Below are 17,237 nucleotides of genomic sequence, written 5' to 3' on the forward strand. Positions count from 1 at the left end.
CACCCTTCCTTGTACTATAGGGCACTTTTAACATTGGACATATTGAGCGCTCAGATCCAAGCTATCTGGGGATATGTTGGACATATATGTTAAACATTATATTATAAGAGTTATGTATTTTTATGTGTTTTTTGTAACCGTTTTTGACTTGGAGATATTTTCTGTTACTGGAGATAATTAAGTTACCACAGCCACTTAAATTGCCACACAGCCACACTCATTGACATGCAAGTCAATTCAGAACTCTTTTGACATGCGTTTTTCTGGTGTTTTTTTTTGTTTTTTTTTATTCTCTCTGTTAAAATACACCTACCATTAAAATTATAGACTGATCATTTCTTTGTCAGTGGACAAACGTTCAAAATCAGCAGGGGGTCAAATATTTTTTTCACCTTACTGTACATGTACACACAATCACAGATATATACACTCACAAATAATCACAGACCTATACACACACACATACACTCACACAGACATATGCGCACATACAAACACAATCACAGACACACAATTACCTATACACATAATTACTGTCATATACACACATTTATTAAGTAAGAGATCCACCCAGACTCCCTACCTTGCTCTGGGAGGGCTGGAGTGAATCCTCTCCCTGGTGGCCAGTGGTTGCTGCTGTGATGGATCCATGTGCTCTTCCTGCACAGGTCACTCAGACTCAGTAGTGATGCCGATTCTGTGATTACGTCCTTTCCCATTTGTTGGCTTACTGCAGGGCGTGCGAGGGAGCTGTGCAGAAAAAGTAATGAGCACTCTTCCTCTCTCGCCATCTGTCAGCCTGAACAGCAACTGGACCAATACAAGCGGTTCAGGGCCGCATGCGAGCCGGGGGTTGGACACACCCGTTTTAGATTGTAAGCTTATTTGAGCAGGTCTCTCGCTACATCTGCACGTTCTATACAACAATGATAATAAAGTCTGTGTTTCTTTCTGCAGAATCCTGCTTCCTCTTCACGTTGACACACCAGAAGTTGCCCATTTACTGCCAGCAGGGATACTTGCAGAACCGTGGCCTTGTTGGCACTGAACATCTCAGACAGCATTCTATAGATGCTGGCCTCATGGAAAATTTCAGTGGACACATTCAAAGGACAGCTGGTGACATGTTACATAGGATCAGCGGCAGCAAAAGAGACGAACTCTAACTTAATAAAAATAATTAACTATGTTTGTTTATTTCATACAAATGCTACCTCCACTGGATTGATAAAAAACATTGTATTACATTTGCACAATACATGGCACAGCTGCCAATTGGTGTGATAGTTGTGGTGTGTACAACTTGACTGATGACATAACCGCAAAGACTAAGGAAGTCAGACAAAATAAAAATGTTTAAGCATTTGGATAACACAATGCTTACTTGTGCTTACTTGTGTCTAGAGCAGATGGACTTTCTTGTGATCCCTCCCTCTATAAATGTTTCACCCTGGCTGTTCACCAAGCAGGCTTGAAGCTCCACTTGTATGGTGTTTGTGTTGGTTGAGAGCTGGTATCTAACTGGCAGATTTCTACACTCTATGTATGGATATTTTGGTCTGGGGGCCAAGATATGGAGATATCAGATTTTACCCACCATAAATCTTGGATTAGGAACAGATTTGGACTAGTGGATGAACACTCATAATGATGCTCTGGTAAACGCAACATCTGCTGAATTGCTTCTTTAATGGGACTGATGGAATGTCATGTATTTACCCAGGTCAACCTAGAATGTGTTACAAGTGCAGATCCCATAAGCATTACATTTTAGCAATGCCTGTGGAGTCCAAGAGTGTGCAGGACATCTAAGAGAACAATGTGTAGTTTTCCTGCAGTGCTGTAAAATGTTTTGCTGATTTTTAGCAGTGTAACCCAACCTCCTTAGCCAACCCCCTCTCAGATTTCAACATGTTCCTGATTCCCAGTCTCTGAAAGAAACATACCTTTTGCAGTCAATGAAAATAGAGGTATGTCTTCTCTACTGAAAGGAATGCTCACAGCACAGACTGCACCACAGAGACAAGGCTAGAGCCCATCTGTGCTCCTCTCTCTCTCTTCTATGCAAGTATTAAATTCTCCTCCCGCCTCTGTCAGCCAACCACCCTACGTCCCTGTATCCAGATAGGTACCTCCGCCGTAGTCTCTCCCAGATCCCGCAAAGAAATAGTGAATTATAGCTCCCATATACCCAAACATCAATCAAGACTTGATGAAGGTACAACAACTTTTTTTATTAGACAAATGCACATACATTTATACCCAGACCCCCAGCATGGTGTCTCCATTCAGAACATCCTAAGCCAGCCCAGGCGTCTCTGTGTCTGGGAGATAATTAAGTTGGTTACCTGTAAACTAATTATCTCCCAGATACAGAGAGAAATAAAATAAAAAATCCCCCGAAAACACACATTAAACAGTAACGTACCCACACGTATCATACATCTTTTTTTTGCGGTTTCAGTTGACTGCAGTGACCAGATTGGTCTAGTAGAGTTTCATGTGGTCAAAGCTTTTCATCTGTGAATTACCGGGGACTATATCCTGGTGGGGAATGGAAGCTGAATAGAGTAAGGAGCACAACCATAAATATTTATGTACAAGAAAAATCTTTATTAAATGGGTATATACTATAAGAATATCTCTTTAAATTTTAAACGCAAGACCTACTTTAAGCGGCAACCTCAGTTACGCATGGATATGCGGGGACTCAGTTACTTATATGCCCTCTGAGTTTATGGTTTTGTCTCCCTCAGTGAGGCATTTATTTCTACAGCGCGCACCATACATATTGGACAGTAACTAACATCGGCATGTTAGATCGTAAGATAAACCTGTCCCTTATAATATGTCTTATCTCCTCACTGTCTGTTTCTCCTATTATGATAAACTGAAAGGTGCATTGTCCATTTATATGCAATATCGCGCTTATAATGTCTGCTATTGTAGTTCAGCATGTTTACCCTATTATATGTTTTCCGTGCAAAGCTCAGATTGAGGAAGCGCTACCTACTCTCACACAAAAGTTAAAACTAGCATGTTTAAATCAACCTTAAAGCTACTTCACAATACTTGCATGTACCTAACCGAGCTGCTGAGTCTGAGGGACACTGTTGTCACCGAGGATGAGACCTAAGACCACATGGGCCTGTTCAATGTATTTTTTTATTTAAATGTTTAAGTAAATATTCTTAGCGCGAGCCTGGGCATCACCTGACTTACCTACTTGCCCGCGCATGTATAGCTATTAGCAATACGGGGCAGGGGAGTCTCAGTGGAATATGCACAGCGGATGCTAGCTACTAGAATTCAGCCTGTTTACATTCATTCTAATGTACCACAGTTTACCTTGCATTTAAATAATCAGCAATTAAATAATCGTTTAGCCCTAGCTTGAATTAACAATCAGTAAAATGTATCTATACCACTCATACTGTTATAAACACTGCCTCAGCACTGCTTTAATAGTCCTGCAGTATAGTCATAGGCAGTCCTTTACTCTTCCTAACATAAAATTAGGCTAACAAATACTCAGAGATGATATAAACTGCATTGTATTTTACCCGTCTTGTATGTAACCTTATCGTCTTCCCTCTCTCATTCTGTACCCTCATGATTTTCTGCCTCAATAAAAAAGAGATTGACAAAAAAAAAAGAAACACATACATTGAAAACAGCTGAAAATACTGGGTGGCCACCCATAATGATTGAGATCCTCCCAACCATAAAACACCTGTTTATGGTTACCAAGGAAACCAACACAATAATATATGCACACATAAAGCATTCAATGTGAGGAATAAGACTTACAGGCATAAATCATTAATATAATAATCAAGATCAGATTAAGGACATCCAGGTATACATTTATTAATAGCTAGTATAGTGAACGAATGAAAGATATGTAACAAAAACATCATGTAGTCATATGCTGCAATATCAAAATAAATCATAATATGTATACATAGACATCCAGTAAACAAGACTGAAAGCCATAACATAGGAAAAAGTAAAACATAAAATGAGGACAGACAAAAATAAATACCACATATAGAGAATGAACCAACCGATCAGGTTACTTGAGAGTTTAAACTTCGATCAATCCCGCACAAAACCGAGGCGCGAACCGCATCGTGCGCCTCAAACTGCCGAACCCAGAACTAGGCTGAATGAAATGGAACGCATATGCGTTCCAACGTACCCGGCAGTCAAAGCCGGTCTATGATCAACGCATGCGCGAAGCGCCACTGCTAAAAACGCTGATAGGGAAATGCATTGTCAGTATGCCAAGCGGCAGAAAAATGTATATTTATGAATCAAAATCCACAATGAGCCTAATAAAGCTCTGATATGGAGCAAGAAAACAGTACCTTGAACTATAGCAAAAATTTAAAATAAGAAAATAATATATGCATACAAATGAAAAAGAAAAATAAGAAAAAAAATTGAAAAATAAGAAAAAAATAAATGAATAAAGAATACTGAAAATCAGTATTTGAAAAAACTAATAATCAACAAAAAATGTAACATCAATAGGAGTACCATACATATAATAAAGACGTACAGTAATAAATCCATAAAACAAGAATAAGCATTATCAGTGCAAACATCCATGTAATAATAGAAATCCCAAATGTTATGAAGACAAGGATGCATGCTTATCTAGTCAATGCATCTCGAGTCATATAAAGAGATACCAAATTTGAAACCCCATCAACTGAAAGCCAATGAATATTGGATATATGCACCTTTGTAAACAATCTGAAGATATTTGTAAAGCCAATAATCAACTCACACACAAATACTAATTTCAGGAATAATCAGAAATATGTATGATAATTCTGTAGACAGATTTCTTCCAACATAAGAAGTTAAACAAAGAAGCCAAAATTCGGAAGATCTTCCTGGAAGGTATCCAATCGACGGGGGGCTACCCAGAAGTGACAAACCCAATGCGAGAAAAAACTAAAAAAAGAGATAAAATCATTAATAATTAACAAAGTATCAGGCAACTCACAGGCAGAGGTAATAAACTAAAAAGATCACCTCAATATGGTCCATATAACAACATAGCAGTGGACGTCATCAAATTATGTAACAAATTAACCAATTGCATGTGGCTATTTTACCTGAAAGGATTAAAGTCACAATCTTCATTTAACCCATAAGGGAATAATGTATCCAACCGATGGATCCACCGTAACTCCGCACGCTTAAGTGAATCTGCAAGGGAACAGCCAGAAAAGGGTGTCTTAATACATTCTATGGCTTGAAAACGCAATTGCTCTACAGAATGGCCTGAATCAATAAAATGTTTTGCAAACAAAATGTGCCGTTTCTTGGTGTGAATGGCTCTTTTATGTTCGTCAAAACGCACAGTCAAGGGTCTAGACGTTTGGCCGACAAGAGGACACTTGATGAAATAAACTACACGGTCAGTTTGACAGTTGAAGAACTCCTTGATAGCAAACTCTTTGCCTGTTCTAGGGTGTGTAAACTCAGAACCAGTGGTGACATTATTGCAATTAGCACAATGTCCACATCAATGCATGACCTTGATAGGTGCCAACCAGGTGGTAGATGGTTTGGAAGACATATTGATTCTAGAGGGCGATACTAAGCTTTTAATGTTTCTGGATCTCTTGTAGGCCATCAATGGTCTCTCTCTAAAGAGATCAGCAATCGCTGGATCACTCTGCAAGACATGCCAGTTTTTATTGATAACATGTTTGACATACCCTGACTTGGTTGAGTATGTGGTGACACATGGAATACGATTAGGCATTTTTCTCTTGCTCTTACCCTGGGTCCTCAATAAAGAAGCCCTCTCCAGGTCTTTCACTTTGGCCAATGCTTCCTGTAAGGAGGTTTCCTTATACCCACGGGAGCGAAAGTCTGCCAACATCCTCCTCGCCTGGGTGTCAAAATCAGCTTCTTGTGACACAATCCGTCTAACACGTAGTAGTTGACTAAAAGGAAGACTTTGGATCATGCTGGTAGGATAAAACGAGTTTGCTGTAGATATGCAACTTTAGCAGTTGGTTTTCGGAAAAGATCGAATTATAGACCATCATTGATTTTACTCACCCGGACATCCAAGAAATGTATGTTACTGGTATCATGCTCCAAAGTGAATTTGATGCTTGGCACACATTGATCCAATGGAAAATAGAAAATCTACAATACAATAACAACAGAAAAACATAGTGCAATAATGCTATAACACTTTAAAATGGTGAGTAGATGCAAAATAGTCACACTCACAAACAGAAATTGATTGTAGGCGTTATCAAAAACTTCAGGACTTGCGAAGCATCATGGCAGATATAGAGGAGAAAAAATATATAAAAATAATAGTGCAGAGTATCTTTGATAAAATGAACACTTTAATGTACAAACACACTTACAAAATAGAAGTGGGAAACAGGCACATCAATAAATCCAATCTCAGGATCCCTGGAATCAGGAACATCAAATGACCAATGTCCAAAAAAGAGATGTGGAAATAAAATACAAAATAAAACCAAAATCAAATTCTGCACTACAATAGAAAGCCCTACGCGTTTCGTTCAGTAACCTGAACTTCCTCAGGGGCAAATGAATCTCCTAGTCTGCATGCAACGTCCTTCAAGTCCCGGTCTTCTTTTAAACTCATCTGAGTTTGGCGCGCAGTAAGTCCCAGCCTATCCGCACCATACTTCCGGGTTCGGCATTTTCCATACTTCCGGGTGCGTTCCAATGACGTCACCGGAAATGCGACTCCGGTTTCATCCTTAGACTAAACCGGAAGTGATGATGCGTTCCATTCGGCAATTTTGCGTTCCACCACTCGTCAAAGGGGCGGAAATGGACCATAATGTGAAAAAACAATAATTACCAAATCAGAAATCGATCTCATATCCCATAAGTCACCAGGATATCACTAAAACAATAAAACAAACCTTCCTCTATAAAAAAATCCCTAAATACATAAAGGAAAAATATAGGGAAAAGGTATACATATATCTCATGCAACAAATTATGTACTTACAAACCAAATCAAACTCTACATTCAGCCCCCTTGGTTGCATAGTTTGCAAGGTGTATATCCAGTATCCTTCTCTTTTCCTCAATAGTAATCCAAGGTCACCGCCCCTTTCGTCCAAAGACACTTGTTCAATAACAGTACATTGGAGGGTACTGAAATTGAAGGAAGGGCATTTGTTACAGTGCACTGGCACTGAGTGTGTCACCATTTTCTTTTTAATATTGTTTCTGTGCTCTTGGAATCTAATTTTAGCCTTCCTCCCTGTCCTCCCCACATATTGCAACCCGCATCCACATGTGATCAGGTATACGACATGTGTTGAGGAACAGGACACCAGACTTTTGATTTTAAACTTCTTTTGAGTTTGGAAACTGCTGAAACTTGAAACAACTTTATGTTGATGGTTGCAACTGATACAGTTGCCACATGTGTGGAAGCCTGTTTTGTTCATAACCTTTTTATTCTCCAATCTAAAAGTGCTAGGTGCCAAGATTTGTTTGAAATTCGTTCCCTTCCTAAAAATAATTTTCGGAATTTGGGGGATTTGCATATTTAAATAGTCGTCTTCAATTAATAGACCCCAGTGCTTCTTAATGATTCTCTGTACATCAAAAGCCTTTGAGCTATATTGCGTATTAAAAGAGAAATCGAACATAGGGTTTCTAATGTCCGTCTTTCTTTTATTCACTAGGAGGTCGTTTCTATTTCTATTTCCCACTTTTTCAATTTCTGCATCCAGAAGTTCCGAACTGTATCCCTTTTCTAAAAAACGATTTTTCAAAACTTCTGCTTGTGAATAAAACAGATCCAGATCACTGCAGTTCCTACGCATCCTAATAAACTGGCTCTTAGGAACCCCCTTGAGCCAGTTTGGATGGTGTCCACTTGCAGTGTCAATGAAACTGTTTGAATCAGTTGCCTTAAAAAATGTTTTAGTCTTGATTGCTCCACCCTCAATGAAGATGGATAAATCAAGGAAATCTATACTAGACATACCTATCTTAGGTGTAAAAACCAAAGAAAGAGAGTTCTGATTGACGTACAGAAAGAACTTTTCTAATTCAACCAAAGGACCGCGTCACACATTGATCCAAGTCCGTTTTAAATGATAAGAGGTGTGCCTCTGAGCCATTCCAAAGAAAAAAAAAATCATCGTCGATATAACGAAACCACACAGATACAAATCTGAATAAAGGATGTGTATAGACAAAATCTTCCTCAAACTTGGCCATGTACAGATTGGCGTATGATGGAACCAGATTGGCCCCCATCGCCATTCCCTGTATCTGTAGGAAAAAATCATTTCCAAAGGTGAAATAATTACATGATAACACCAAATCAAGTAGCTGTAAAATTAATTCATACAAATTTGAATTCAACAAAAGTCTATCTAAGGCTTGTGCTGTAGCATCCATGCCTCCCCTATGTGGAATGGATGTATACAAACTGCATACATCCATCGTGCATAGAAGTGTGTCTCTACAAGAGGATCCCAAACTATCCAATTTACTCAGAAAGTCACTGGTATCCCATATGTAGGATCTCATCTGTACCACCAACACTTGGAGATAAGCATCAACATATTGGGCCAAGGGCTGTAGCAATGAACCACAACCCGACACAATCGGCCTGCCCGGAGGGTTCACAAGATCCTTGTGAATCTTGGGGAGCAAATACAAGAAGGGTACCCGAGGTGTGGGTATGTTTAAAAATTCAAAGATCTTTTTATTGATTAAACCCTGATTCAAAGCCTCAAGGGTGATGACCCCAATCCTTTCTTGAAACTCTTTCGTTGGATCCCACACAAGTCTCTTATAGTGAATCCGGTTGGACAACTGTGTCATGGCTTCTGCATTATATTTATCAGTATCCATGACAACAGTGGCCCCACCTTTGTCCGCAGCTCGGACAAGGATGGAGTCATCGCTCCTTAGGGCACTGACAGCCCTCCATTCATCTGACGTCAAATTAGAGGAACCTCTCCTGGACCAATTAATGGAATGGAAGCTCCCTGGTAGTTACAGGGAGTGATTGTTAGGCTTAAGAGGTCTTTGCTGTGGAGTATGGATTGCTCGCTTTTATTAATTAATGAGGAAATAGCTGTCTTGATAGCACATATGCATTTAGCTGTATGATATATATGTCTATATATTGCAATCTCATGACATTTCCACAAGGTGAACAGCAACGAAAAGGTTAAAGTTAAATTAGAACACACAACATGTGTTTTCAGTCAAATGTATACGCACTTAAAGGGACACTATAGTCACCTGAACAACTTTAGCTTAATGAAGCAGTTTTGGTGTATAGAACATGCCCCTGCAGTCTCACTGCTCAATCCTCTGCCATTTAGGAGTTAAATCCCTTTGTTTATGAACCCTAGTCACACCTTCCTGCATGTGACTTGCACAACACTTCCTGTAAAGAGAGCCCTATTTAGGCTTTCTTTATTGCAAGTTCTGTATAATTAAGATTTTCTTATCCCCTGCTATGTTAATAGCTTGCTAGACCCTTCAAGAGCCTCCTGTATGTGATATAAAGTTAAATTTAGAGATTGAGATACAATTATTTAAGGTAAATTAAATCCGTTTGAAAGTGAAACCAGTTTTTTTTTTCATGCAGGCTCTGTCAATCATGGCCAGGGGAGGTGTGGCTAGGGCTGCATAAACAGAAACAAAGTGATTTAACTCCTAAATGACAGTGAATTGAGCAGTGAAATTGCAGGGGAATGATCTATACACTAAAACTGCTTTATTTAGCTAAAGTAATTTAGGTGACTATAGTGTTCCTTTAATCTGTAGAGCTATTCATAGACGTGCTAACTGCTGACCATAGAATACATTACATCCAATATCAGGGAACACGTTTTTGTGATATGTCACAACAGGTGGGGGTCTCTCTCTTTGGAGGAAGCTATATAAACTGTAACTATACATTTAGCATTCATTCATCATTCATTCCATCAGGTCTCCTTAACCTGCTGCCAGCCTACCTCTAACGGTTTGGTACGGTTATCTAACTGTTATTTTATTTCTGTAACATTTATTCAATACACTTACATTTTTTTAATTTATTTGAGTCAATGTTTCATTTATTACAATGCCTTTTGGGTCTTCAGACACTGGATTATTTTAGTGATAGTCAAGTTATCAGCTAGAATAGTTAGAATTAAACAATTTCTAAAGACATTCTTGAAAGCGACATCTGTTCTTCTACTGTCAAATCACGATAAGGTAAGAATAATCCGGGGTAACAGATGTCGGTACATGAGATCAAACCTTAAAGGATCACTATAGGGTCAGGAACACAAACATGTATTCCTGGCACTATAGTGTTAACACCACCATCTAGCTCCCCTGGACTCCTCATGCCTCCATAAATATAGCAAAATCTTGCTGTATTCAAGCCTGAAGCTGTAACTCTGCATGCTGTTAGACTCCAAAAAACAAGCTGTCTGCTGACATCATCAGAAGTGGTAGCCTGATCCAATCACAGTGCTTCTCCATAGGATTGGCTGAGACTGGCAAAGAGGTAATTCAGAGGCAGAGCCAGCATGATTCAAAATCAGCCCTGGCCAATCAGCATCTCCTCATAGAGATGAATTGAATCAACAAATCTCCATGAGCAGTGGCGTACGTACCGCGGTCGCAGGGGTCGCAGCTGCGACCGGGCCCGGCACTCCAGGGGGCCCGGCCGCCCTGCGGACCCCCGCGACCGGGTAGCAGCTGCCACGCTTTGCGGCCCCGGCCCGTGCGGCAAACCGCCGGGGCCGCATGTTAAGGGGTTCATCGGGTGGCCCATGATGTCAGGGCCACCCGATGGACATGGATTGTAAGGGGGCCCGGTCTGCGCTGGGCACTTCAAGAGCGCGACCGGGCCCCCTGTGATTACATCATCACGGCTGGGAGGAAGTGACCGCACGTCACTCCTCCCAGCATACTGAGAGCCCGCGCGGGAGGAAACCGAAAGGAGGAGGGAGTCAGAGTGGGAACTCTGACTCCCATCAGACTGAGCCACCACTGGACCCCAGGGAAAGTCACACATGGTAGGAAACATTTTGTGTATTTGTGTCTCTGTATGTCTTTGTGTCTGTGTGTATGTGTGTCTGTGTCTCTGTATGTGTGTGTGTCTGTGTCTCTGTATGTGTGTATGTATGTGTGTATGTCTGTGTCTCTGTATGTGTGTATGTCTGTGTCTCTGTATGTGTGTATGTCTGTGTCTCTGTATGTGTGTATGTCTGTGTCTCTGTATGTGTGTATGTCTGTGTCTCTGTATGTGTGTATGTATGTGTGTATGTCTGTGTCTCTGTATGTGTGTATGTATGTGTGTGTCTGTGTCTCTGTATGTGTGTATGTGCCTGTCTCTGTATGTATGTGTGTCTGTGTCTCTGTGTGTGTGTATCCGTATGTATGTCTTTGTATGTGTGTGTCTGTCTGTGTCTCTGTGTGTATGTATGTCTGTGTCTTTGTCTGTGTGTGTGTGTGTGTGTGTGTGTATCTGTACGTATGTCTGTGTATGTATGTTTGTGTCTGTGTGTGTGTGTGTTGAAAAAAGGAGATAGGGTCGCACTCAATCACATCAATTTAAACGTGTGTGTGTGTGTGTGTGTATGATTGTGTGTCTGTGTCTCTGTATGTGTGTATGTGTGTGTCTGTCTCTGTATGTGTGTATCTGTATGTATGTCTGTGTGTGTCTGTGTCTCTGTATGTGTGTGTGTGTGTGTGTCTCTGTATGTATGTGTCTGCGTGTGTGTCTCTGTATGTATGTGTCTGCATGTGTGTATGTATGTATGTGTCTGTCGGGGGTGTGTGTATGTGTTTGTGTCTGTATGTATGTGTCGGGGGGGGGCACAGTCAGGGGGGAGTGGGTCAGGGTAGGGGGGGCCCACGGATCAGTTTCGCACCGGGGCCCCATGGAGTGTGTGTACGCCACTGTCCATGAGGAAAGTTTAGTGGCTGCATGCAGAGGGAGGAGACACTGAATGTGTGGATGCATTTTAGGCAGCCATGACCGAGGAAGGATCTCTAACAGCCATCTGAGGAGTGGCCAGTGAAGTAATTTTCTCTGAAAAGACAGCGTTTACAGCAAAAAGCCTGAAGGTAATGATTCTACACAACAGAACAAATTCAATAAGCTGTAGTTGTTCTGGTGACTATAGTGTCCCTTTAACCCCTTAACGCCGTTACGGAGTTCTATGCCGTCCTGGCTTTAAAGGGCTTTAAAGCCGTTGCGGCGGCATAGAACGCCGTAACGGCTTAAGCCCCCAGGAGGTGAGATCTACTTACCTCCGCCGCGATCCTCTACTGGAGGGCTGCCGACAGCCCAGGCAGCCCTCCCCCGGCAAATGAGGCCCCCGGGGGCCATGTGATCGCTCTCAAAGAGCCCCCTATAGCTGGCTATGGATCTGGTGGGTAGTGTAAAAAAAAAAAATTCGACATGTTTAAAATTCAATTAAAAGTATTTTTATATATATATTATATGTATATATATATTATATATACATATTATATATATATGTAACGTCATACAAAGTGTATTTTAATATTAATATTAGTATATATTTTAATATTAAAATACACTTAGAATGACGTTACATCTATGTAATATGTATATATAACATATAAAATTATATATACACATATATTATAGATATACGTATAATTACAATAATAAATAAATTAATAAAATAAATAAATAAAATATTGAAACAAAATTTAATATAAATTATATATTTATATGTAATTTCATTCTAACTGTATTTTGTTATTAATATATATATATACATATATATATATATATATATTGGTAACAAAATACACTTAGAATGACAATCTATATATAAAATACAAATAACCGCAAATATATATATATATATATATATATATATATATATATATATATAGATAAATACATATAATTACATAAAAGATTACATTAGTATACACGTAGAATTTAAATACCTATAAATGCATATATATTAAAATTCTACGTGTATATTTAAATAATCTTTTAACTTAATTATGTGATTTTAGTAATTAAAATTTGATTGACATGCCTGACAACACAGGGAGAAAGTGCAGAGAATTTAATTCGCAAGCACTATATTTGACCCTGTAACTCTCCAAGACACCATAAAACCTGTACATAGGGGGTACTGTTTTACTTGAGAGACTTCGCTGAACTCAAATATTAGTGTTTCAAACTGGTAAATTGTATTACAACGATGATATTTTAAGTAAAAGTTAAGTTTTTGCATTTTTTACAAACAACCCACTTTTATGGACTATATTATTAATGTAATATGTTTTACTGTTTTAAAACACTAATATTTGTGTTTAGTGAAGTCTCCCGAGAATAACAGTACCCCCATGTACAGGTTTTATGGTGTTTTGGAAAGTTAGAGTCACATATAAGGCTTGCATTTCATTTTTTTGACATTGAAATTTGCCAGATTGGTTATGTTGCCTTTGAGAGCGTATGGTAGCCCAGGAATGAGAATTACCAGCATGATGGCATACCATTTGCAAAAGTTAGACAACCCGAGGTATTGCAAGTGGGGTATGTCCAGTCTTTCTTAGTAGCCACTTAGTCACAAACACTGGCCAAATATTATTTTTTTGCTTTTTTCACACAAAAACAAATATGAACGCTAACTTTGGCCAGTGTTTGTGACTAAGTGGCTACTAAAAAAGACTAAAAATACCCAACTTTCAATACCTTGGCTTGTCTACTTGTTCAAATGGTATGCCATTATGGGGGTAATTCTCATTCCTGGGCTACCACACCGTCTCAAAGGTAACATTACCAATCTGGCAAATTTCTATTTGAAAATGGAACGTTCTATATTTGACCCTGTAACTTTCCAAAACACCAAAAAAAAAGTGTTAATGGGGGGTACTGTTGTACTCGTGAGACATCGCTGATTACAAATATGTGCATTTTTGTGCAGTAAAACCTAACAGTATTATGACATTCACAGCTAAAATGTCAGACGGAAATACAAATTTAAAAAAAAATCTTATTTTCTCACATTTTTAAAATTTTTTATTCATAATGAATTATGTTCCATATATGAATAGTTAATGACAAATTAAAGCCCTGTTTCTCCTGAACAAAATGATATATAATAAGTGTGGGTGCATATAATATGAAAGAGGGGAACTACGGGTGAACAGACATATAGCGCAAATTCCAGTTTTTGTTTACGTTTTGTTTTGATCAGAACGTGCACTATTGACTCCGTCCTGAAGGGGTTAAAAAACAAAACAAAAAAACAGTGTTGGCTATTTCCTCCACCGGCACTTCCACCTACACCGCCACGGTCACTGCCTCCTCAACTTCCTACTCCACATCCACCTCCTCCTCCTAGAGCAGGGTGCAAAAGCGGAGCAGCCGTCCCCTAGACAGAATGCCTGTAATTCAAAGAACTTTACCTTGCTGTGTAAGATGACACAGATCACTCTGATTGGTGGATTTCAAGCCAACCAATAAGAGTGTTGTGACAGGTAATTGTCTTACCTATCAGTCTCTTCATTTACCTGTCAGAGCACTCTGATTGTATGGCTTAAACCCACCAGAGTGCTTTGAGCCTAATTGCAGGGCAGGGCAGGGCTTTATAAGACTTCCCCCGCCCTGCAGAGCTCAGTATGCGCGGAGCCCTCCATGGATGAAGAAGGATTTTTTTTGGGGGGGCGCTCGTTTTCTTTTTTTTTTAAAGTGTGTCGGTTATTCTGGATTTTTATTTGTCCTTTTTGGGGGCTGAAAAAAAGAAGATTTTAGAAGAAAGAAGACATCAAATGGTAAGTCTATTATTTTACAGGTATTTAAACAAGGGTCCCCCCTCATTATTTTTAGGATGAGGGGGGGTAGGTTGGGGATAGTTTTTTTTTTTTTGGGGGGGGGATTTTTATTTATGGCCCCCACCCACCACTCAGGGGTGGGAGATGGGGGAGGAGGACTTTAGGTCCCCCCGTAAGGAAACCTAGGATATCCAATCCTCATTCGGTAGTTTCCTCCCGAACGGCCAAAGCATCAGTGATTATAGCTCTCAGTTCGGTAGATGAAATAAACGAAATCCATACGAATACAATAGCTTTACAAGATGATTCCCTTAACAAAGCATACGAATATCCAAACATCAGTCGGAGTCTAGAAGAAGGGTGCCACAGAACTGGCTTTTAATTATCACACACTGGCTTTTATGCAAGTCCCCATGCAAGGGGACATCCCACAGGGAGGGACAAGATACATCCAATCAGTTACAAGGAAAACATAAAACACTCTCAGCACAAGCATACAATTCCCTCCCCTAGTCCTGGAGATAATCAAGCCTGATAAAGTAATAACTTGATTATCTCCAGGCAGAAAAATTACAGGGGTGAGGACATTAGGTCCCCCCCCTTATTGTTATTTAGGGCCCCCATCCGCCACGCAGGGATTGGGGGAGGACATTAGGTCCCCCCATTTTTATTTATTGCCCCCACCCATTGCTCAGGGATGGGGGCAGGGGGGGAAGACAATAGGTCCCCCCCTTATTGTTATTTAGGGTCCCCACCCTCTGCACAGGGGTGGGGGCCGGGGGAGGACAGTAGGTCCCCCCTTAGTTATTTAGGGCCCCCACCCACCACTCAGGGGTGGGGGCAATAGGTCCGCCCCTTTATTGGTATTTAGGGCCCCCACCCGCCGCTCAGGGGTGGGGGCTGGAGGGGGGCAATAGGCCCCCTCTTTAGTTTAAAAACCCCACTTGCGCGTATAGCTCAGGCTGCTCACTGTTTAATAGACAAGCCCCTAATCGCGGTATAGTGAGTAGGGGCATAATTTACTAATACTAAGTGACAAGCTTCTATATGTTGCGGTCACTGGCCCGCCGAGCCTCACGGCCGTGCCCGACCGGCACGACCGTACCGACTACACGAGCTTACCTGCTCGTCGGCGAGCCGGGAACCGCGCACTCTGTTCTTCCGGGCATCACGCCTGAATCCAATATGGCGCCGACCACGTGGTCGCGTCTATGGATAGCCCCGCCCCCGAGAGTTATACCAACGTGTGCGTGACGTCACGACGTCAACGCACACGCACGTTTTGGGGTCAGAGGTCGCCCTCTGACCAATCATAGCCTAGAGAGGGGTATTTAAACCCCTAGCTTTTCCCAGAACTTTGCCCTGTCGTGGTTTCCCGAGAGTGCTATTTCCGTGTTTCTGATTTCCTGGTATCCTGATCCTTGCCTTGGCGTTTCCCTGGTTATTCTGATCTCTGGTTTCCCTGACTTGGCTTGTTTTATCGGTATTGAGTATTTTCTGGCTTCCTTGACCTCGGCTTTCCCTTTGACCATTCTCTGTCTCTAGCGTATTAGTCCGGCCATTCTAAGGTCCGGTTTACGCTCTATCCTGTTATTTTCCTTTTCTTACTTATGTATATGTTTACATAGTTTCTGCGTGCTGGACCACATTACTAGCCGTGACACTATAGAGGCTGGGTCACTTGCTGCACTGGCCAATCACAGCCATGTCATTAGTAGGCATGGCTGTGATGGCTTCTAAGGGCACACGAGTCAAACGCTTGTTGATTGGCTGCCCTGCAGCCTTTCAAAACGCATCATTAAATTGCCGAACTCCGAACTCCAACCTGAACATACAGTGATATGTCCGTGTTCGGGGACCAAAAAACGTAATGTTCGGTACGAACCCGAACCCGGGTTCGCTTAACTCTAATCATTTAGTATCTTTTGGTCCCATTTAAAGCTGTAAATGTAATTAATATTTTATTTAAATAAGCCTTTCAACAATTTAAGTTTAAAAGTTAGAGATCCTGTATAGTTACAATTTTATTTTGCCCTGATTTATCTTACATATATATTATTTTTTAATTATTTTTATAATTATGTATTTTTGCTGAGCATTAGAGAAGCAAAGGATGTATAACAACCTGTTGCCCTACTGTTATATTTTTTTATTTTTTATTTTTTTATATTAACAGATTTTCTAGTATTATTTCAACTCTGTTTCAAAACTGTTTATTAAGGTAAACCTTAAGCTCCACTTATTTCTGTTTTACTTGCATGTTTTACTTGTGTTGTGAAGGTTAAGGGGTTCCTTCATTTAAGTGTCAGAGCTGGTTTTCACCTTACTGGTATTGTGTGCACCTTCCCTTTCTTTTGTACAAACATAATTTCAACTCTGTTTAGGAAAAAGTATGAGCTAGTAAGCATATA

The 17,237-nt window shown here is 40.3% G+C and overlaps 1 protein-coding gene and 1 long non-coding RNA gene across 2 annotated transcripts in view; both read left to right on the forward strand.

Moving 5' to 3' along the window:
* Nucleotides 1-1,352, forward strand: part of FOXRED2 (FAD dependent oxidoreductase domain containing 2) — an 80,322-nt gene extending 78,970 nt beyond the window's left edge. The window contains exon 10 of the mRNA XM_063427605.1: nucleotides 958-1,352. Coding sequence (XP_063283675.1) covers nucleotides 958-1,166 — 209 coding nt within the window. The 3' untranslated portion in view covers nucleotides 1,167-1,352. The remainder of the gene's footprint in view (nucleotides 1-957) is intronic.
* Nucleotides 1,353-9,030: 7,678 nt separating this feature from the next.
* On the forward strand, nucleotides 9,031-10,099 carry LOC134568415 (uncharacterized). The gene is made up of 2 exons (XR_010084032.1): nucleotides 9,031-9,292; nucleotides 9,829-10,099. It is a non-coding gene; the product is annotated as an uncharacterized LOC134568415 (long non-coding RNA).
* The last annotated feature ends 7,138 nt before the right edge of the window (nucleotides 10,100-17,237 follow it).

Source organism: Pelobates fuscus, chromosome 7, assembly GCF_036172605.1.
Source record: "Pelobates fuscus isolate aPelFus1 chromosome 7, aPelFus1.pri, whole genome shotgun sequence".
Taxonomy (NCBI): Eukaryota; Metazoa; Chordata; class Amphibia; order Anura; family Pelobatidae; genus Pelobates; species Pelobates fuscus.